Genomic DNA, 22,296 nt, shown 5'->3' on the forward strand with positions numbered 1-22,296 from the left:
AAATTTATTTTTATTTAAAGTTCTTTTAGTATACTATATATTTTATTATATACTATTAAGTTATATAAGTTTAATATATAATATATAATTTTGTTTTTAAATATATTAACTCTATAGTTTAATAGTAAATATTTTTACTTTAAATTATAATTACTATAAAATATAAAATTATATAACTAAAATAAACTATATACTACTATATACTTATCTACTAGTATTTATATTACTAAGAATTACTATAATATCTAATCTACTATAATTAGAGCTAAATCTATTTAAAAAAAAATAACTCTTACGCTACCGCTATAGCTTCCTCGGCTTCTTTCTTATCCTTTGCTAATCCTTCTGTAAAGAGCGGACTCGACATCATAGTGTTCCAGTCATGTACTGCATTAGTGTTTTCATGGCTTGCTAGTACAGCCTCATTCCCCCTAGGCCAGAGCTCGGTCTCATACCTCCTGACGGCTGCCTTCAGTTCCGCCGGGGTGTGCTCTTTCATTTCTCGAAGATGCACTAAGAAGTCTGCCGCATCTGTAATTGCGTTGTTTAAACCTTGACCTCGATCTGGTACAGTGTCAGCTGTATCTCCCAAGACATGATTAGAAGAACGACAAGGAACTTACGGAAAGTCATAGGGTGCGCAGCATCACCGGCAATTGTAACTAGTCCACCGCGGCTGTTCCAAGGTTTGGTAGGCCAGTACTGAAGTCTGTTGTGCCAGACCTTAGTCCCAGCAGGGATGGTGGCGAAGACCTCGTTAAAAGGGTAACCGAATGCTTTTCCTCGTTCATACATTGCTGGAAGGATATTCTCGCCCAACAGACCAGTAGGCTCGTCTGAGCGCCACGTCTGCATCAACATCCACTCCCATTCTGCAGGATCTTCATTGGCGCAGTCATGAACTGTATTTATTAGAACAAGCAACAAGGTATGGAATAAGATGCGTTACTTACTACTCATCCAGGTAAATGTTCCATTGGGATGAAACGAGATGGTGTAACGTGGGTGTAGTTTGCGAAGATCAATCGAGGCTTGTCGGCCAAGTTTTGTAATCGTGACACTCGCAACACACGGCGATTGAAGGAGCTTTCCTTCCTCGCCAGGTAGAAGCCACTCTCGTGTATACGAGTGAGCTCCTTCCGCGCCAACAAGGAGATTCCCAGTCTCCTTTGTTCCGTCGGTGAAAGTGACTGTCACTTCATCCGCGCCCGTTTCAATCGACTCAAGTTTTTTCCCCCACTAGTTTTACTATCAGTTCGCGGGGAACTAAAACGAAAGTGCAACTCTCACCTTGATGTCAATACCGGTTGCAATCATATCGATCCACTTTTTCCTTCTGAGACGAAGACTCCATGGTGCCGGGAGATTTTTTAGTAGTTCTCCTGTACCTCCATGGTGGACTGGCATTACGCTCGACTCAGAAGCTACATAGCTGGGGTCAGTTTGTACTGTTTTGACCAGCGGCTTGAGATCGCTTGTGAGACACTCGTCGAGTCGCGATTGGGCCCAGTAAATGCCAAAGTTCCAATCCCGAGGTCTTTGTTGTAGACTGGTGTCCTGCTCAAACACGGTGCATGCAATTCCAGCCTGCGTCTGTGAGTTAGGAGCACTTGAACGGAGTTTCAGGTTTACGAACCTGCTTCAAAACCTGGGCAAATAGAAGGCCAGCAGAACCTAAATGATTTTGAGTCGTTATTTAGAGGACAGTCCACGAGAACTCACCTGCACCGATGATGATCACACGCAAAGGCTTGTCAGGAATTCCCATCTTGAAGGTATAAGAAGCGGTGTAGATGAAACTCAGGTCTTCAAGGGATCTTCAGAGAAAATCGAATGGTTGGAAAGATGCTGCTGAGGTCGTACTCATATCTTAAAGCGAATATGTGCCGTATTGGGTAGAAATCACACCCCACCTTGGTCATACATCCGCTTACAGGTGTCTTTTTATGTGGTAATGCAGCACCCAAGGCATGCCGAGAGACAGTTGGATAAGAGCTCCCTGGCTCTGGATGAGTACCCAAAGTAGCTAGCTGACTGACGCATGGTCGCGCAGCTGCCCCTCGTGCCGAGTGCCAGTATCGTGGGGGTATCTCAGCTGTCCAGGCCGTATAAGTTCTTCTCCGTCAAATTATGCTTGGTAGATATACTTGTTACTACAGCGACGATAGAAAAACAGGGCTTCTACTTACAGAGACAACTTCGTTGGTACGTAGAAGACTTCTGATTTGATAATGACTGACTTCTGATAAATTTCGGGTTACTGGTGTAATGTGGATCGGTGGTATGTAGTTTGTTCGCTGAGGACAATTTGACGGAGAAGAATTTGGATGGATTTGCCTATACACCGTAGTGGATCGGCCGTGGTACTTGCTACCTTGAAAAACAAATCACTCCTACTATCAGAGCGAATGCGCTTTCCAATCGGAAGCCCCGAATTACAAGAATATATTCAATATAAAGACGTTGCTGCACACGAAGATGCATATTTCCGCTAGAGGGATATGCGGGGTCATGGGTCTGCACGCCCAAACGGGAATCTGACTGAATCCACCCTGATTAAAGGTAATACGGTTGACCTGCCACCTGATTGGCTCGACTATTTTGAACGCTGACCACTTTTCATATTTGCCACGATCTGTGCGTAAATAACTTCTAAACAACGGATTCTATTCGTTTAGTTAGGCCCTATTACCCACTCACCGTACAACATCTAATTAGGGGGGAAGTAGGGCTACCAAATGCCGGCCCTAAAAACTCGTGGCTGCCGACCTCGAGCCGCATTTATACCGATTTGGCTAGCTAACTGTATGTGTAAGTGCTGCGGGTTGAGGCACAGTAGCAGATCATGAGCGGTTACGGTCCAGGGAACCAGTCAGGATACTCTTCGCTATCTCGATAGGAATACCTTACGCCATGCATTATACCTCAATGTGACCAGAAACACAGGGTACAGCTGCCCGCTACCCGGGAGAGAAGCCGTTTACGTAAGTTTCGTATAACTTAAGTTCCCGTTGAACAGGAGTAGTAGCTGGTGGCTTCCCACACATTTAAACGCCTTTTGCGACTGAGGGTTTTACTTCCGTCGGCACTAGTAGATCTCTGGATAGACTAAAAACAACAATTCGATCGCACAGATACGGCCAGACGTCAAAGAAAAAGTTCGGGGGTCAAAGATGACACCACACGCTACCCCGAAATTGACTCCACTGGGTTCCTCTCAAAGTCCTCGTAGTCCGCCTGCTCAGGCAGAACCCCTTCAGGACTTATCAGAAGTGGGTAGACACCGGACTCCATAGATAGGTTGGGTTAATTCTGATCATCTAGTAGGACCAGGTAGAAGGCCCCTCTGTTGCTGATGAAGACTTCGATGAAGGGTTGTTTGGAGATGGAGACTCAGCATATGATACAAGTGACGATGCTACTGACTCAGCTTCTCTGAATTCAAGTATCATGAGATTTAGAGAGGAAAATGGAAGGACATACCATTCCTTTGGTGGGTGATTTACTTTCCAGTAACCTCGCCCACATTCCCTAACTTTTAGGAGGATCGACTGACCACTGGGGGCCAAATGATGAAATGGCACAAGACCAACAAGACATCAGGTAATTATAATGTGAGAACAATCACTCCGCCGTTATACTAAGTGAGTGATAGTCATCACTTTTGGACATTGATGCTACATGGAGAACTTTACCTGGCACCAATAAAAAATCCCCAGGTTGTATTAGATGTCGGGACAGGCACAGGTATATGGGCCATGTAGGCATAACACACTTGGCGACTAACACATAACATGCTAAAGTTCTGATAGTGACGTTGCAGATAAGCATCCAGAAGCGTTTGTCAAAGGCACTGATGTTTCGCCTATCCAGCCGACATGGACACCGCCAAACGCGAAATTTGAGATGGATGACTTCAACGTGGACTGGAACTATACTGACAAATTTGATTTAATCCACGAGAGAGAACTCCTTGGTTCTGTGACAAGTTGGCCAAAGTTTTACGATCGTGCTTTTAAGTAGGCCGTCTCCTTGAGCTTGCAAGTATGTCCATACTAAGAGACTACAGAGCCTTAAAGCCGGGGGGCTGGATTGACTGCTCTGAACCTGGGCTTTATTTTGAGTCATTCTATGATACTTTGGGCCCAGACCACCCCTACAAGACATGGGGAACTTGTATGCTCGAAGCGGGTAACAATGCTGGTATGAGCTTTGACGTGGGACCTTACATCAAGCAGCGTCTTGAAGATGCTGGATTCATCAATGTAGTTGAGAAGAAGGTATGCTGTACGATTGGTAAGTGGTCCAAAGATATGCATGAGAGGGAAACAGGTCTGTGGGAGCAGTTAAGATTAGAAAGAGGGGTACAAGATTTCTGCCAGAGACGATTCATGAACAACCTGGGGGTGAGTTGCACCGTACGTAGAACTAGCAAGTCAGAACAGCTAACATGAGCCAGTGGTCAGCCGCCGAGGTGAGTGTCTTCGGTGCTCGGATGAGAGCAGCTGTCAAGAACAACAGGCTCCTTGCGCATCATTGGTTGTAAGTGTCCCCAAGTCTTCAAATACGAAGCATCTACCGAAGTGACTAATGAAATGAAGCTATTTTGTAGTAGGGCAAAAGCCATTGTAGATGGAAGCATAACGTAAATCGAAGAGAGTTCGAGGGTTTTAAGTAATAAAAGAGCTATATAGTAAGCGATATATAGTGACTATACTATAAAGTATCGACTCTAGGTAAAAGGTTTAACTGGGAAAAATAAAATTGTTAGAATAGAGTTGTCTCCACTGCATTGGTTCTATATATGAGTTTTAGAAATACTCTCACTCATACTTTTATAAAAGAGTAAACAGCTAGACTAGGCCCTAGCTATTAAAAAGAACATACTTTACCAGACAAAAGACCCCGCCTTCATAAGCCACCAACCTGTGCTACCTGGCATCAGGCACCTCATGTATACCTCGCGCTTCAGCCAGTCGAAATCTAGAAACAAATGCGTAGTTCTTCTCTCAACTGGCACAACGTCCTCCTCATTCGCATTACTCTCCAGCTGCCCCTCAAGACCTATGACCCATCTCGCAATCCCCGCCATAACATGACTATCATGAATTCCTTCTCTCCGATCATGTTTTTCCATGAGTCTCAACGCCTCCCTTCTTACTGGTCCATCCCGGCATTTCATTGCTGTCATCTGAAGGGCGGGAAGAATTCCAAGCTCGAAAGAGAAGCCTAGACTTGTTTCCTCTGATGAATTTATTTGGGCGGAGTTATGATTTGACGTCAATCGGGATTTCGATAAGATGGATTGGGATTTATGGGAATGAGGTAAACTTTCGCGGACTTGTTGGAGCAGGGAGGCGTTACTGACAATGTTTTGGAAATGGGGAAAAAAGGCGTCGTACTCCATTTCTGACTTGAAGGCAAATGACCGGAAGAGCTTCGCGCTGTACATTTCTATCCATAATGTGAGGGAACGAATTGCTTCCTGCCCGCCGCTCTCGATCGAGGATTTGAGAAGAGGGGTAAAACTCATCGCCCAAGTGTCTAAATAGGCATCGTGAGCTGCTAACTCGGGCTCCATATCTGGATATTCTTGAAGATGTGCGTTGTTTAAAATTTTGTGTGATACATCGAAGAAATGATTTCTTGGATGAGTGTATCCCTGTGGAAACATTCTAGACTCGGGAGGAGGAGCAAAGACACATTGTACTGCCATTGTATGCGGTCCAATAGGACTAATGGGGTTGATTGGAAGTTGTTGAGCAGATTCTGGATCTACTGGAACTGGAGGACGGTTGAAGTTCATGGTGCGCTGGACAATTAAGTCAAGTGATTTCCTGGCATTCTCAATACCCCCGAAAGAATGCGGGATGCTGTTTATCAAATCCACTTTGTCGTAGAGAAGGCTAACATAAGCTCTGGCAGAGCTAGGAACCCGAATAGCCATCAACTGTGTTTCCATACGTGTCATTGACTGAACGAGGCAATCATCCACAGTCAATGAGTCCCGACCGCTTGATAGAGAAATCGACCTGTTCCATGATTTCCGAGGATCAAGTCTCCAGTCTTTCAACGCCATGATACCAGTGCGGATCTGTGCTGTTGCTGCGTCTTGATCGCCGTGAGCCGAATCGAAACAAGCTGTAATTATGCAGTATATTATGATTGTTCTCACGCTCGGATTTTCATGCTCAAAGCTTCCACGCATGCTTCTGATTGCCTTCTGATACCACCGAAGAGCGAAGGCATGGTGGTTTAAAGCCTCCCTCGTAACATCCACCGATGGCATTGATGCAGTTTTCTGTTTCCTCGCAGTTTTGCTCGACTGAGAAGCCTTTGCCAATGCAGCGAGAGCAATAGCTGCAGTCCTGACCGGCAGGAGCCTGTCACAAGCCTGCAATATTGAAGTACTCCACTCGACCGTGTGAAAATCCGGGGCAACGTCCAAAACTACATGATTCTGGAACCACGTGAAATAGTAGAATTCTTGATCGGTTGCGAATCTTGTGTCGGAAATATCAAGAAGATAATTCTGTCGTGTAAACATTCTTGGGACAAGTGTGGCGTTTTGTGAGACAGTCTTGGGCTTTAGATGAGTGTAAACGCATTCCCTATTTGCCTTTTGACATCTCATACAAGATGGCTGGTTTTCATCGCACTTCTTTCGTCGAAGTCTACAGTTGCTACATCTGGTCGTACAAGAAATTAGTGTTTAGTGTTCTTTATAGGATGGAGGGGAGGTGTGGTTTGTTGATGGAAGTATTATTTGGTTTCAAATGCGTAACTTACCCTGATCGGCTCTTTGGTCCGAAAGACCTCTGTCTCTCCGATTCTTTCATCGCACCTGCTCCTCTTCTCCTATGCAAACTTATTAGATCAAGTATTTGAAATGTTGACCCCTTTGCTACGAAGTTTGATGTTTCTGCTCTTGTGCGACGACCACTGCAATGAAAGTCGGCCAAGAAGGTTGTTAAAACTGATCAAAAGGAAGCATCGCGAAGCCGAAATACAGCTACGGGACAGTTCCCAAAGCAATTACCAACCTGGAAGTAACACAGAATTGAGTGGCAGAATCATCCGATATGCGAACCATGAGGTCAATATAACCTTGCTGGAGCAGATTCCTTTCCTGGCTCCACGGGCGTAAGGTTGCCCCAGGCATGGTAGGGCTGAGCCGGCTGAGCCTGTTAGATTTCCGGATACTCGGGAGTATCAGCAGCCACAGCGTAGGTGCACAGGCGCATAGAGGCTATCCCACTCCTTCCACTGGGTCGTCGTCGTATTTGCTTACTTACTTTCAGGTTTTGGTTGCAGATTTCACCTATTTGCATACCGCTCCACATTTGTTTTACCTAACAGCAATGGCTACCCCGTGCGTGATTGACTTGGTCAGCATACTGCTTGAACTACGTCTTTGGTCTCGTCTGGCACGTAACTGAGGTAACTGAGGTAATCCGCTCTTTATAACCTCTCTCAACTGGCATCAATGTAGTAGCAAGTGAATGCGATCTAGCTGACGGCTGGCTTGCCTACTTGAGACCTATGTAGTTGGCAATAGTTGAAGGTTGTTCATTATATAGTATGCACGCCTCACAAGATAACTCCATCAGTTGTCGCCTTCCCGTGTCTTAGGCACACCCATAAAGATTCGTAACCACCACTTCAACGTTGTTTCTACCTTTGCAAGTTGCAAATCCTTCCTTATTGAGGGCTGTAAAAGAGTTGGCTGTTTTTGGGCACATATTGGTTGTTGCTTTCCCGCCTCATAACATAATGCCAAAAACACCGCGCGATTCCCTTTATGTACGTACTGCCAAGATTGCGTGCCAGCAATGAATTGTAAGAGTCGGCTGTCGTTTTTAGGTATATGGTAGATTTGCGGTTGTTAGAATCTGTCGCCAATTTCTTGCAAAATTTCACATGTTGCAGAGGCTCTTGTTAACATTGGTGATTATACCGAATAATATGTCGTGATCGGCTTGATAAACGAGCGTGTGAAGACAGATATCGAGGCTCGAAGAGGTCAAATGGAGCGAAAAACAAGATATGTGACAGGACGTCAGCGTAGTTACCAAGATGAGTAACATATCCTAACAAACAGAGGGTGTGGTCGGTTCAGGAGGGACATGATGGCTGCTGGCAGCTCGATCTTCAACTATAACAGAGGTCATTCAAGTGTTTTCTGTTTTGTAACAGGCTAGAGGCAGATACATGTGGGCTGAAAGGCGGAGGAGTACATGTACAAGGCTATTTCACTAGGACAGGCTATAAGTAAAAAGCCAACTCCGATAAGAAGACCTCGTCGGCAGTCTTTGTTCGTTCCTCCCTCTCACTCCGTGGCTGAGGTATTGAGGTACAGTCGTATGTCAGCGCTGGATATTTGCTTCTTCACGTTCTAATAGCTCTTGATCTCCATCGGCTTTCTTCTAATATCGAGTATGTTGAGCGAGAAGCGAAGGCCTTGAGCCATATCATGTCGAAAGGATGTGAAAACCTTAGGGAGTATACTCGGGTAGATATTTCACAGTGTTCGATTGCAGGCTCAGGAGAATGCTATCCTGGGTCGTTATAGGTAACGGGCTAAAGAAGCTATTCATGCTGAGATCCCCATGAATGCCAGCGACGCACCCTAAATGAGTCGATTTCCACGAAGTGAATCCAGAACAGGGCTGTAATAAAGATTGGGACTTCTCATCCGGATAATCACCGACCGCCGTGATATAAAGCAACCACCATGTCTTACAAAGGTATTAAGCCTTTCTGAGGTCCTTCGATCCATTCTTTTTGTGCTTGACATGAGCAACATTCTCGATGGAGCCGATGTCGAGACCTTTTTGAACCTCACTGCCAGGGACCCCATGACTGTCCGAAAGGGCGTCCTCGTCACTCTCGCTCCCGGAGTGTCGCGGTTGTTGCTCGATCTTTTCCTTCATTTCTTGGACCACTTTCACGGCTTCGTCTTCTTCACCGTTCCAAGCACCGCATCCCGAACACCTCCATCTTCCCAGCTCCGTGGCACTCCTTATCCCAGGTGGTGCTTGTCCATTTACAAGTCGACAATTTTGGCATATGAGGACAATTCGATTTCTCGCAGATGTCTCATCCTCACCCATGAGTAAGTCCAGTACCCTGTCGTACCAATGGCCACCAATGCTGCTTTCGCCAGTACTACTTGCATATTGCATTGGGCCGGAAAAGGCATTTGGGGCAAACTCGGCGGATCCAATGCTAGGGCTTGTTGGCGCAGGCCTCACATTATTTGGCGGCCCGACGGATGGAGAAACTTCTGATGTGGATACATATGGTGCTTTTGATACGCGATCGGGACTACGTTGTGGTATATTGGCTGTTGGTGGCGGTGGGCCTGTAACGGTCCTCTGAGGTGGTATGTCCTTGGGGCTTTTGGATTGCGCTTTGAGTTTCTTGGGCTTGGGCGTCGGCGTTGTGCCACCATATTTCTCTAGTAACTCCTGAGTAGAATTGTACTTGGTAGCCGCCTTGAGTTTGTCGATTGTCTTCGTCCTCTCGCTTTGCTGGCCTTCTAGCCGCTGAGAAACGAGGTCGATTCTGTAATTATAGTATCCACTGATCCCCTTCCTAACGAGATATATGCTGCGAAGTGGTCAGACTAATCAACGATCATGGAGCCCCCAATGAAATGACTTACCATAAAGGTGCCGCTGAGACTGACGTATATTCAACTGCAGTCCAGCGGCTCCAGCCAACAACTAGGATTAGTATTGCGGTACAAAGCAGATATGCAAAAATGGCATATAGCGTCCATAGAGCCTTGAGCCGTCGGCCTTTCTGCCGGAGGACGTCGAGCTGTGTTTGCGATTTATTTATTTTGGCCGCCAGCGATGACAAGGCCTTCTCGAACGAGGCGGCAGAATTATCTTCACCCTGTAGAAGTTAGAAACAATTGGAATGCATGGGGGATATTTGAGAGATTGCATACTTTCCACGGCCATAACTTAACCATATTGAATGAGTCCACGTCTGAATGAGTCCACGTCTGTCCTCACTCATATAAGTCCTGTTGCTGATGCTTTTGATATTGCTCGCGCTTTGGCTGGAGGAGGAAGTGCACGTCTGTCTGCGCGCGTGGCCCTTGAGCTTTACCTGGCGAGCCTAGTACCCGAACGCCCGCGTCACTGAATGGGGTTTGTACTCCCTCGAGCTCCGGGCTCCAGCAGTTCACGAAACAGACATTCAGCCGCACAGACCACGCTGAGCTTCGTCTCCTTTTGGCCCATTGAATACTGCACTGCATTACCAACAACGCCTGCTTTTGACTAATTGATGGTAGTGGGACTTGTAGCAATCATGCACATTGGTGGTGGTACAGTTTTGGCATAAGTTTAATTTTGGTCCATCAAATATCTGGAGGCGCAAGGAGAAGTGGTCATAATGTTCCAGGTACTGCACAGTGGTTCGGGTATAGAATACTGGCCACCCGTTCCAAATACTCGTCCTGGCAAGCAATGCTAACTGGTAAATAGCGGTTGAAAGGTGCCATTGACTCCCGTATCGCAGAAGAACAAGCACGTCAGAAAACCGTCGCTGGCTCTTCTGCGCCCGTCTCTAGATCGAATTCAACAGCGAAACAACCCTCCTCGCGAACCGCATCACCGTCTACCGGTACACGCCCACGACGAGCCAAGCCGAAAGATGGCGACGCATCACCAGCTCGTGGCCCTGACCCGTCAGAATTCGAGGATGGTGCTTTCGTCATAGAAGATGAGGCTGAGGACGTGGCAGCTGGGGCTGCGATCGACGGGGAGAAGATCGTAACGGCGGAAGCTGATACAACTCGTGAGGTCCAGCGGTCTAATGGTGAAGGCGAAAATGTGCCGGAGAAGGTTACACAGAGCCGCCCTCATGTTACGGAACTCCCTGCGGATGTACGTGCAAAGTTACAACGATTGGAGAATCTCCAGTCCAAGTATAAAGGTAGCGTGGCCAGTGAGTTCGACTGGGTAGAATTAACCTCTTGATTAGATTTGTTACGATCCTACAGGGTTGCTCATGCGCGAGCCGTATCCATAGAACCCTTCGAAAAGGCACTGAAGGAGAACACCCCCCTTGCAACAATATCTGACCCCGATGCTTTGGTAGAATATTTGACACAATTAAATCTCAAGGGCGACATGGTCATGGACGAACTTAAACGCGTTTCTGCGGATCGAGATAGATATAAGACGAAATTCGAAGATTCAGAGAAAGAGGCTATCGCTGTTCGAGGAGAGCTGGAGGCTTTAAAGAGTTCGTCTGGTACTGCTGTCAAAGCCACCGGTAACGAGCAAGGGGAGACACTGAGCATGGCAGAAACAGTGAACACGGATCCAACAACGCCGTCTGTAAAATCACCTGTGTCTTCTGTACTCAAACTTTTCTCCCCTAAACAGAAGCCAGAATCAGCGTTAGACAATCAAGATGTAGGCGAGGATTTCTTTTCATACGACGAAGAATTACCCAAGCTGCAGGCCCAAGTCAATGGAAAAACGGCAGAGGTCGAAGGGTTAAAATCAAGAGTCACCGTTTTAGAAACCGAGCTTGCTATGGTTAAAAAATCAAGCGTTGGGAACGTGGAGGAGCTGGAAACGGCACATCGAGAACTGAGTACCTTCAAGGAGGCCATCTCTCTTGCCGACGAGCGCCTTGAGCAAATAGAGACCCAGTCAGCAGAGATAAAGACCCTCAAATCCAGGTTGACAACCACCGAGGAACAACTTTCTGCCCTGGAAGCACATCTGGCAGAACAGCAAAAGCAAGCTGCTGCTGAAAAATCCTTACTGAACGGCGAAATCGCGGGGCTAAAGGAAAGCAGCGACCAAGAATTGCGAGCTGCTAAGATAGCAAAAGAGCAATTCGAAGTTGATCGCAAACAACTTGACATTCAGATGGAAGTGCTACGAACGTCCCGCGAAGCCGATGCTAAACAAATCGAAGAACTTGCAGATTCAAACAAGTTATTGATGAATCAACTTAAAGAAGAGACCGGATCGCAGACCAACCCTGTCGACGAACCAGATAGCAAGCCCGCTTCAGCGAATAACCTGACGGTACCACCTCAAACGACAGGTGGTGCTAAAAAGAAGAAGAATAATAAAAAGAAGAAAACCGGAAATGTCGCGGCGGCTGTGAAGGAAGCATCTCAAGAGAAAGACGCTACGCATACAATCCCAACGCCTATTGCTAGCGATTCCCAAGCGGAGATCTCGAGGCTCAAGGAAGAAATATTAGATCGTGATCGTCAGATTGAGAAACTACAAACAAAACGAAAACTTGAAGCCGACCTCCGAGAGGAGCTGGAAAATATGCAGGACAACTTCCTCCAGATTGGGCAGGAGCATGTCGAGGCCAAAGAGAAGATCAAGGAGCTTCAAGGCGAGAAATCAGCCTTTCAAGCGAAGCTCACAGAACTAGAGTCTGAAGTTGAAATTTACAAGAGCAAGTCAGAGGAAAGTGATAAAATGAGAGATGATCTGCAGTCCTTAACCGCGGATTATGAGAGTCTCAAGTCAAAATCAGCGACTCTTCAAAAAGACCTCGGAGCCGCCCAGCAATTGGCAGCATCGCGCTATAGGGATTTGACGGATCTTCGAGATGTGCTTCAAAAGGCACAACCAGAACTTAAATCACTTCGCGAAGAAAGTACGAAGCTCAAGACTGTGAAGGATGAACTAGCCACCAGAACATCTGAGTTAAGGCGCCTTGAAGCGCGGGAAAGGGACCTACGCTCTGACGTGAATAGCTTCAAGAAGCAGGCAGCAGATAGGGAAGGTGAAATTCGCACACTCAACGAGAAGGTTACTCAAGAAACCAATGGCAGACTGCGTGCGGAAGATCAAGCTCGTGTCGCCCAGCGTGATATGCGAAAATCCGAGGCCGAAAGGATCAAGCTTGCGGCATCAGGGGAAAAGATCTCTGCCGAGCTAGGAAGCGTGCAAGAGGAAGGTGTGAAATTGAGAGCTAAAGTTCATGAACTGGAAGATGAAGTCACTAAACTCACAGGTATGTCCAAGGGGCTTAGTGAGGAGGTCGATCTTCGTAGTACCCAGTTCAACAATGCTCAAAGCCTGCTGGGAAGCATGAGAGATCAATCGGCCGAGATGGCAATGCAACTGAAAGAAGCAAAAGATCAATCGGAGAGTCTAGAAGAAGAGCTCGCGGAAGTGCAGAGGCTTCTAAGCGAGCGCACTCGTGAGGGGGAGACTATGCGAAGGTTGTTGGCAGATGTGGATGATCGTGCAGATGCCAAACTACGTGAGATGCGAGAGCGAATGGAGATAGCCATTGAGGAGCGCGACCGCGCAGAGGATGAAGCTAGCACAAACGGCCGGAAGAAGGCTCGCGAGGCTGAAGAGCTCAAGACAAAGTTACGAGATCTTGAGCGTGACCTCAAGCGAGCTATTGATGACCGTGATGAGTTCCAGCAGTCAGAGAAGGAGTGGAAGAGGAAGCGTGATGACCTCGAGGGGGTGTCAGAGCGAGCATCACAAGAAGTCAGCGAAGTTAGGTCGGCAATGGTCGAGCTTCGTAATGCTTTGGATGGCAGCGAGAAACAAGTACGAGATGCTGAAAAGCAACGTGGTGACTTGAGACGACTACTGGAAGAGGCCAACCAGAGATACGAGAAACTCCAAAAGGAGCTCAAGTCCTTGCAAGCCAAGCAAACGAAGTTGAACGACAGGTCATCGGGAGAAAGTGGCAGGGCAGGTAGTCCCAATGGCACAGGTGGGCGAGGGTTAGTCCAGATGGATTATGTTTATTTGAAGACGATCCTTTTGCAATTTCTGGAGGTCAGAGATAGGAAGATACAGACCAGTCTGATTGAGGGAGCGATTGGACAATTGCTGCATATGGATAAGTAAAGATGTCTCCCAACCCTGGTGGCGGCGGCTGCTAACATTTTCTACAGAAAAGACAAGGATAAATGGGTAGCAGCGATTTCAGCCCGATGAGTAACTCATCACAGCTTGTACTAATCGCTTCAGTTGTAACTATTATTAATATGATGTGGTCAGGGCATCCGCTGACCCTTCTCCTGAGAAGAACCGTTTACCTCAGGAATCAGAATATATGGCAATATGTACGAAGCGTATCTAGCTAGTGCTTAGTCTCACTTACGACCGTCTACCAGTCCCTCTTCGGTCTTTATTTAGTGCTGTGCCAAGTTGTGTAGCGGTGATTGTAGATGTCGTAGTATCTCGAGTCCCAACTGCTGCCATTATCAATCCATGAACACTACGATTCGATTTACATAACACACCACCCAGAAACGCGAACAATGCCATGCATCAAAGAGTATGGTATCTATGTACATGAGCATATACATGGTGCATCGCAGGGAGATACGCTCCATACGACATTCATGACTGGAAAGAATGTCCAAGAACTCTGCGCACCTCTGTGGCCATTTGACGTCTCCCACATGTTTCTCCCACAGCTCGCTCTCAGCCGCATCTTTTCTTTACAACAGGCTCCACGTCCACCCCCTCCTTATATCTCCCTTCTGGACTCCTGATATTTGATAACCAAATCTTTGACGAATCAGGACTGTAATCATGGTGCACGCAGTCGGCGCTACACGTGTGCTTCGAACAAGGAAAGGTAGCTTACAGAAAAGCAGGTCAACAACAACAATGGTGCCGAGACGCTCTGCGGTGATGATTTCCTGGGAAAGGGGGTTGGCGGGCGGCTAGAAGGGCACGTTTTCCTCGGTCTAGAAGCTGGTGCTGGTGGGAGTGTTTGACGAGCCTGATAGACCCCTCCACCTCCACCCAGATCCTCCACTCCCGAGTCGAATCTTCTTTCGCCCTCTCTCAGCGGCGGCTTGCACTTGCACTTGCACTTACACTTGCGCTCGCATTATATGAACCTGCGAGTCCCATTGAATGAACAGTACCAGAGAAATCCGCCGCCTGTCCGGCATCCGCACCTGCTTCTGCTGCGACGGATTTGCTCACCAATAACTTCATACCTCTGTGCCAGCCCCGCATCGACCACGACCTGCCGCCGGTAGACTGTTTCTGCGGACTGCGGACTGTGGACTGTAGACTAACAAGACGAGACTGAGACTGCTCGACTGCCAGACTGCACCGTGTTTGTCTCTTGTCTCTGTCTTTTGCTCTGCCGCTGCCACTGCCTCCCGCGGACCACGATAGGTCTGTCGCATCCGCTCGCTCGAGTCCCATCTACCATCCTCCCGACTCTCGCGGCCCAAATATATCGCATTCTACACACGTCTGCAGAAAGCACCATCATCCGACCGCGTCTGCTCCCAAACTTCGCCAGCGACAACACTGTCCGTCTGCACTCGACTGTACCTAGCTCTGGCTCTAGCGCGTCATAAGTCTCTGGGTCCGCCCACTCCCCCTCCAAAACCCAAATCGATCGCCCATCGCGAGTTCGTCGCACATCTACACGAACATGAACGGTTCCCAGATCAAGCAGGCCGCAATCCAGAAGGCCAAACAGGTGACTGCGAATGTGTCGAATGGCGGCGCCACCAAGAAACGGAAGAAGGAGTTGAAGCCCATCATCACAACCGAGGGGCAGCAGGATGTTGAGAGTGCCTCGAACATGGCATCGTCAAATCAAGCCAGTGCAGGGTAAGTGACATGTCTTTTCACGCTGTTTTGCCTCAGCGAGACCACCACCTTTGTGACAACGCCCACCCTCGTCTTTCTGAAAACATTCATTATTCACGGTGCATCGGTGTTCCTGCACCAAACTACATGCATCCTTGCGAGGCAAAATGAATCGCAACATCTTCTTTTTCTCACAACATGACTTCGCTGTTGAAAAGCTTGCTGACCACGAACAACCCTGCTCATAGACCCGGCGCATCGAATTCCAAGACCATGAACCGATCTCCTTCCTCCTCATCGTCGACGCGAGAAGACGCGGCCGAGACGACTGCCGACGAAGAAGATTCGGAGGACTACTGTAAAGGCGGTTATCATCCCGTAACCGTCGGCGAGCAATTCAAGGATGGAAAATACACCGTAGTGCGCAAGCTGGGCTGGGGGCATTTCTCGACTGTGTGGCTTTCCAGGGACAACGTTACCCAGAAACACGTCGCATTAAAGGTCGTACGGTCTGCAGCTCATTATACAGAAACTGCCATAGACGAGATCAAGCTGCTCAACAAGATTGTAGCCGCCAAGCCAGACCACCCTGGACGAAAGCACGTAGTCAGCCTACTGGATTCCTTTGAACACAAGGGTCCCAATGGCACTCATGTGTGTATGGTTTTTGAGGTTTTAGGAGAGAACCTGTTGGGGTTAATCAAGCGATGGAACCATCGAGGTATTCCCATGCCGCTTGTGAAGCAAATCACCAAACAAGTTCTCTTGGGTCTGGATTATTTACACCGGGAATGTGGCATCATACATACGGATTTGAAGCCAGAAAATGTCCTGATCGAGATTGGTGATGTGGAGCAGATCGTTAAGACTTTTGTCAAGGAGGATTTGAAGAAGGACGACAAGGAAGACAACCGTAATGGCCGGAGGAGACGTCGGACACTAATAACAGGGAGTCAACCGCTACCAAGTCCTCTGAATGCCAGTTTCAACCACGCGGACTTAATGCGGTTTCCTGGTAGCACACCGTCTTCTCATACGAGCCTGAACCAGATGATGCAAGAAGGTAATGAGTTCCTATCAAATGTAACCCAATTGCTTCCATAAACCCATATTAATAATTGTTGCAACAGGAGGTTCAAGCAATGCATCTCCAAAGTCAGAAAAGGAAGATGAAGATAAACACAAGCAAAGAGAGAAAACCGCGTATGTCGCCTTTTGGTTCAGTAGCTCAGTGGTAGACTAATAGGGAATTAGCGACATACTTACGCGAGAAGTCTCAGGCATCTCGCTCGACAAATCCAATGAAAAGAAAAGGGCAGAAGACGCTACTGCCGGGGATATCATATCAGTCAAGATTGCTGATTTGGGTAACGCATGTTGGACAGGCCATCATTTTACAAACGACATTCAGACCAGACAATATAGATCCCCTGAGGTTATCTTGGGTGCCAAATGGGGTGCAAGTACAGATGTTTGGAGCATGGCTGCCATGGTTCGTCAAACTTACACAAAATGTGTTAGCCCGAAAACTCTATGAGACTAATTAGATATATTAGGTGTTTGAGTTAATCACTGGCGACTATCTTTTTGATCCACAGTCGGGCACCAAGTATGGCAAGGATGACGATCACATTGCTCAGATAATTGAACTTCTTGGTCCCTTTCCGAAGTCGCTCTGTTTGTCTGGCAAATGGAGTCAAGAAATATTCAACCGAAAAGGAGAATTACGCAACATCCACCGGTTACGTCATTGGGCACTTCCTGATGTTCTCAAAGAGAAATATCATTTCAAAGAAGAAGATGCTAAGAAGATTGCTGACTTCCTGACACCACTGTTGGAACTTACACCAGAAAAGAGGGCAAATGCAGGTGGGATGGCTGGTGGGGCGTGGCTCGAGGACACTCCTGGAATGGAAGGCATGAAGATTCCTGGTTTAGAAGTCGGGTCAAAAGGCGAAGGTATTGAAGGGTGGGCGAATGAGGTGAAAAAGCGGTGATCATATCGTCCAACTCCAACACATTTCCGATACTCACCGTAAACCTCCGATTTCTCGATCGGGTGTCTGGCATGTGTGGATGTGAAAGTGTAGGAGCACGTACGATTAAGGACATATTATGATGCCTCTGATGTTACAACTTCCCCTTGATGGCGCGGCGACGAACTTAGACGACTGTGGAAGACGATTTGATGAATAATCTGTTTCATCCCTCACGCTCATTACCTGCCATTTTCCTTCAGTAAAACCATCGCTGGCGAAGAGCGAACGGCGACAAAAGGAAGATTTTTGATCTGGGTTGGATGAATAACAAATCTTCTGCTCTGACGACTATCTTCGTACAATATACCTTTACGTTGGCCGAACTACGCATTACCATGTGTACGATGATCGGAAAGAGCTCAACCGGACTCCCATTTCATAGGTTATCTTCCGGTCTCCATTGAGACAAGTCAGTAACGGCGAGTTGGCTGGCTTTCTGGCGTTCATATTCCTCGTAGATAGATGGTTCGTGTCGTTTTTGTGAATGAATACATGATTTTCCAAGGAAGTGTGTGTGTATACAGAGTTCTGTTCACCCTGGGTCATTTGAATGATTAAATTTGCCAATTTCCAATTCTGACCCAGTTAACAGTTTCCGCCAGGCTTTGAATTTGGTGACCTATATGAAACCGCTCTAGTTAGTGTGTTCTGACCTTGAATTATCTCTATGGTTCCCTGCTGCTCAGTCACGATCACTATCATCATCACGAATCAGAAGAAGCAGTGATATCCGAACAGTTGTTTCACTGCGTCAAAGCCTGTATCGACGTCCAAATGTTGTTCGAATTGGAAGCATCACGCATCGAGCTGGAATTATGTAAATGTGATTGCAATCATAATTTGTTTCCCTATCCTGTTTCCCGAAGCTCACATGACCTCCATGTATGCATATCCAGTTCCAAAACCCTAGTGTACTCCTTTTTCTCCATGCACAATTAATCAATACAAGAATACCGCTCCCTCTTTGCCAGCGTACCATGATTAGCTCCTCAGTCTCTAATACTCCTTACTTGGGCTCCTCAAACCCTTACTCGGACTCCTTCGCCCTGATGGAGTTTGGCTTGGTAATATCGCTTTTACGTCGTCTCCCCAACGATCAAAGCCGACATTGTGTCTCGGAGTAGGCACGCTCCAGTCATAGTTCTGTGGGACCGGAGGTGGTGGAGGAAAATACTGAGCCGCGTTTGGCACATGATGTGTGTGTTTTGCCCGAAAAGACCCAAATGCCATGTTATTTACCAAAACGACGACAGTGATCGCGGCCACCAAAAAAATCTGCGAGAGAGTCAGTTATGACCGCCAGGTGCCATGAGATGCTAAAAAAAAACTTACCATAGCCTTATAACTTATAGGCTCTACAAAGTTATTGATAATTCCAGCCAGGACGGATGCGCTCACTCTGGCTCTTCCAACTTGGTTTGCATCTCGACCCATACAGACTTCCCAATCAGAGCAGATCTGCTTAAGAGAGGGAACTCTCTGATCGTAGCCACACCTGTTGTCAACATAGTCTCTCGCACATTGCCCGATCTCCTCCGAAGCCCGCGCAATTGATTCTTGCGCAGCTTTATCAACATCTGCTTTAATTGCAGAAAACGCCGTCCAGACCCCAAAAACCGTGACGAGAAAAAAAAACCCATTTGTGAAAAACTGTATATATGTTGCTAGGACATTGGGAAGTTGTGGTCGAGATTCAATTCCCGTCAGAAGTGACGAGAACCAGCCTTGCTGAGGTATTTCTGGTGTACGACCCTTCTTGTTCCGCTGTTTTGACTCTCCCGACTCTGAATCGGATTCTGAATACACTCCTATCGCCTGCGTCTCTCGATCGATCCGCCTGCGCTTTCTAAGCTTATGGGTTATAGTATTCGCAAGTTTGCCTCTTCGTAGATCTGCCCGTCCGGGACTACTACCCAAGAACCCTCTACCGTAACGTCCAAATATAGGCTTTTTCTCGGATGGACTCTGAAGAACCGCCATAGCCGTATTTATTTTGTTGATTTCTGGTGTATCTTCTAGGTCGGCGTTGTCTGCTGGGGATGACTCTGCGCCAGATGCTTCTGAAAACAGCTCGGGGTCAAACGGCTTTCGGGGTGTGGTGAATGATGGATTGCGGAATTGTGGTGCCGGCGTCGATTTGGCATTTACGAAAGAGCTTGAGGAGCTGGCTGATTCAAAGGTCGCTGCACTTTGTTAGTCTAACTACCATGGATACTTGTGTTGTTGAACTTACGTTTCCGGCCTTGATGTGGCTTGAATTGAGGAAATGGAGAGTTGGGATCAGAAGGCCCGTTTGCCGTTTGCCATTCCCAATCCATAGGACTCTCATGCGATCTTTTCTGACCATGGATACCATTGTACATTTTGTTGCGCTTGCTGCAGAACCACAGTCAACTTGGTTGAGGAGAAACGAATCTTTGCAGAGCAAGACCAATATATGGTGCGGTCGTCGTACAGGTAGGCATGGTGTAAATAAACAAGGGTGGATCTGGTTGCGGCCCCGGATGTAAGGTTCGCGAGCCAGGCTAATACCCGTTTCGCGTCACACTGAGAATCTACCTTACTTGCTACAAGAACACCGGAGACGAAGCAAACAACCTCAGCTTTCTTGGACACTTACAAACGCCCCATGTAGTGATCGCAATAGCTGGCGAAGCTCACCCTTTTCAGCAGAAAACTAGCTCTTGTAGCTCCGAATCAGAATCCACTCCCAGCACGAATCCTTTGTCTGCGCTCAGTTTGCCAGACATTCCTTTGATCGCAGGCAACGCGACAGCCTCTCCATTTACTCACGACAAGCGACACATATCAAGCAATCAACTGCAATGTCAGATTCGGACATTAATTCGCGACCTGCTTCACTGGCCCCCGAAGATGGAAACGGTGAAGCGGGCTCGCCCGATCGCGAAGACAATACCAATCCAACTCCCGCAGTTGATGCTGATGCGGACCTCGACGACGACGCAGCCTCGGATCTATCTGAAGTCGATGAAGCTGAGTTTGACGATTTTGATCCTACCACGGTGGCACTCGAGGATAGGCCTGCAATAGAAATCGATGAAGATGCCGCGAAATCCCTTAGAGCTAAGAAACGTGGCACCGCCGAAGGTAAAAAACCGAAGGAGGGAAAGAGGGAAAAAAAGAAAAGACGTCGCGATGACGACGAAGATCCGGATGGAGAGCGTATAGAGGGTAAGAGGGTCAGAAAACCTAGATCTGATGGTGAACGAAAAGGCAGAGATGGAGGGGGGTCGAAAGAGAAGAGTCGCCCTGCTGTAGAGAATGAGGAAAACGTGTCGCCCGAGGAGAGGCGGAAAAGAGCCTTGGATAAGCAAATGGACATGGCATTGAAGAACCCAAACAAAAGACGACGGAAGAAGGACGAGGTCGTAAGTATTTCTTAACGTCCTCTTATACATGTCTGATTTTGAGATAGGACCTTGAAGAGGCATTCGATGAAGAGATAGCAGGGCTTAAGATTCGCATGGAGCAGGCTTGTGTAGCTGACAATCAGGCCCGAGAAAAGAACCAACCTGCAATTCACAAACTTAAAATGCTTCCAGAAGTGGTCGGCCTTCTGAGTCGAAACACAGTACAGCACTCGATTGTGGATCCTGACACAAATTTCCTCCAGTCCGTCAAATACTTCCTCGAGCCATTGTCAGACGGCAGCCTTCCGGCGTACAACATCCAGCGCGACCTTTTCTCAGCACTCACTCGACTGCCCATCGAGAAGGAAGCGTTATTGAGTAGTGGCATCGGAAAAATTGTGCTGTTCTACACAAAGAGCAAGAAGCCTGAGATTGGGGTGAAGAGAACGGCTGAACGGCTATTAGGAGAATGGTCGCGGCCGATCTTGAAGAGAAGCGATGATTTCAAGCAACGAAAAGTTGTCACGAGAGAATTTGATCACCAGTATGTCCAGTTTGCTTCTCTTGCGCGAATTTTGGATTCTAACATTTTTTGTAGAGCTGCTCAACTTGCACTTCGTCCTTCTGGTCCTCAGGCTTCACAGCAACCTGCTACACAGCGAGCAGGGATGTCGCAGCGTGAGATAGAACGAGAGAGACTACTTGCTCAACCAATCAGAAGCAACAGAGCTAGACTGGAGACATCTAATACTAGTTATACGGTTGCACCGCGTAGTACATTCGATCCGACGAAAGGCTTGGATCCTATGTCAAGACCTATTGGAGCTGGTGGTATGGAGGCTTTCAGGAAAATGACTGCTAAGCAGGGGAAAAAACGAGGCTGATGTACCTTGCCTCTCGGAAGAACCCTGAAGCTTTCGGGTCTAATGATGAGCCATTCTAGTGACTCGAAACTAAGATTTGGATTTTGGTAGAATACAAACACTATATCCAAATAATACCTACGCAAACCAAGATCAGATGATGTCTAGTTGGTAATCACATGAAGCATACGGATTAGTGGACGATTTCGAGCTTTAGCTTGTTGAAGTGTGACCGTCTCAGGGACTTTCTTCTATGACTTCATTAAACTAGCAAAACCAAAAATCATCGCGTCCAATTATTTTCATTGCTCCGCTCTTAGAACGGGGTCGTTGTCATTAAGTTGCGAAATCTCGTGCGCGAACACTTGAGACCTTTGACTAGAACGTTAGGGTTCAATGGGAATAGGTGTAATACAATAAGGAGAAA

The 22,296-nt window shown here is 47.3% G+C and overlaps 8 protein-coding genes across 8 annotated transcripts; 4 read left to right on the forward strand and 4 right to left on the reverse strand.

Moving 5' to 3' along the window:
* Positions 1-292: 292 nt before the first annotated feature.
* GLAREA_09193 (FAD/NAD(P)-binding protein) lies at positions 293-1,768 on the reverse strand (the record flags this gene model as incomplete). The annotated part of the gene is made up of 6 exons (XM_008078154.1): positions 293-564; positions 624-902; positions 954-1,239; positions 1,291-1,587; positions 1,637-1,674; positions 1,723-1,768. The coding sequence occupies 6 exons, from the start codon at positions 1,766-1,768 to the stop codon at positions 293-295; spliced, it is 1,218 nt and encodes a 405-aa protein (XP_008076345.1).
* A 1,405-nt stretch (positions 1,769-3,173) lies between these two features.
* On the forward strand, positions 3,174-4,632 carry GLAREA_09194 (S-adenosyl-L-methionine-dependent methyltransferase; the record flags this gene model as incomplete). Its single annotated transcript, XM_008078155.1, has 8 exons — positions 3,174-3,272; positions 3,328-3,493; positions 3,543-3,603; positions 3,656-3,760; positions 3,813-4,019; positions 4,070-4,406; positions 4,460-4,542; positions 4,602-4,632. The coding sequence occupies 8 exons, from the start codon at positions 3,174-3,176 to the stop codon at positions 4,630-4,632; spliced, it is 1,089 nt and encodes a 362-aa protein (XP_008076346.1).
* A 256-nt stretch (positions 4,633-4,888) lies between these two features.
* On the reverse strand, positions 4,889-6,547 carry GLAREA_09195 (uncharacterized protein; the record flags this gene model as incomplete). The annotated part of the gene is made up of 1 exon (XM_008078156.1): positions 4,889-6,547. The coding sequence occupies one exon, from the start codon at positions 6,545-6,547 to the stop codon at positions 4,889-4,891; it is 1,659 nt and encodes a 552-aa protein (XP_008076347.1).
* Positions 6,548-8,750: 2,203 nt separating this feature from the next.
* On the reverse strand, positions 8,751-9,982 carry GLAREA_09196 (uncharacterized protein; the record flags this gene model as incomplete). The annotated part of the gene is made up of 3 exons (XM_008078157.1): positions 8,751-9,612; positions 9,668-9,903; positions 9,959-9,982. The coding sequence occupies 3 exons, from the start codon at positions 9,980-9,982 to the stop codon at positions 8,751-8,753; spliced, it is 1,122 nt and encodes a 373-aa protein (XP_008076348.1).
* A 428-nt stretch (positions 9,983-10,410) lies between these two features.
* On the forward strand, positions 10,411-13,877 carry GLAREA_09197 (Prefoldin; the record flags this gene model as incomplete). The annotated part of the gene is made up of 3 exons (XM_008078158.1): positions 10,411-10,419; positions 10,503-10,965; positions 11,002-13,877. The coding sequence occupies 3 exons, from the start codon at positions 10,411-10,413 to the stop codon at positions 13,875-13,877; spliced, it is 3,348 nt and encodes a 1,115-aa protein (XP_008076349.1).
* Positions 13,878-15,435: 1,558 nt separating this feature from the next.
* On the forward strand, positions 15,436-17,593 carry GLAREA_09198 (Protein kinase-like (PK-like); the record flags this gene model as incomplete). The annotated part of the gene is made up of 5 exons (XM_008078159.1): positions 15,436-15,617; positions 15,845-16,659; positions 16,727-16,799; positions 16,851-17,088; positions 17,153-17,593. The coding sequence occupies 5 exons, from the start codon at positions 15,436-15,438 to the stop codon at positions 17,591-17,593; spliced, it is 1,749 nt and encodes a 582-aa protein (XP_008076350.1).
* A 1,038-nt stretch (positions 17,594-18,631) lies between these two features.
* Positions 18,632-19,998, reverse strand: GLAREA_09199 (uncharacterized protein; the record flags this gene model as incomplete). The annotated part of the gene is made up of 3 exons (XM_008078160.1): positions 18,632-18,910; positions 18,968-19,818; positions 19,869-19,998. The coding sequence occupies 3 exons, from the start codon at positions 19,996-19,998 to the stop codon at positions 18,632-18,634; spliced, it is 1,260 nt and encodes a 419-aa protein (XP_008076351.1).
* Positions 19,999-20,460: 462 nt separating this feature from the next.
* GLAREA_09200 (uncharacterized protein) lies at positions 20,461-21,890 on the forward strand (the record flags this gene model as incomplete). Its single annotated transcript, XM_008078161.1, has 3 exons — positions 20,461-21,024; positions 21,072-21,550; positions 21,605-21,890. The coding sequence occupies 3 exons, from the start codon at positions 20,461-20,463 to the stop codon at positions 21,888-21,890; spliced, it is 1,329 nt and encodes a 442-aa protein (XP_008076352.1).
* Between the last annotated feature and the right edge of the window lie 406 nt (positions 21,891-22,296).

This window comes from Glarea lozoyensis, assembly GCF_000409485.1.
Source record: "Glarea lozoyensis ATCC 20868 chromosome Unknown GLAREA1, whole genome shotgun sequence".
In the NCBI taxonomy this organism is placed as follows: domain Eukaryota; kingdom Fungi; phylum Ascomycota; class Leotiomycetes; order Helotiales; family Helotiaceae; genus Glarea; species Glarea lozoyensis.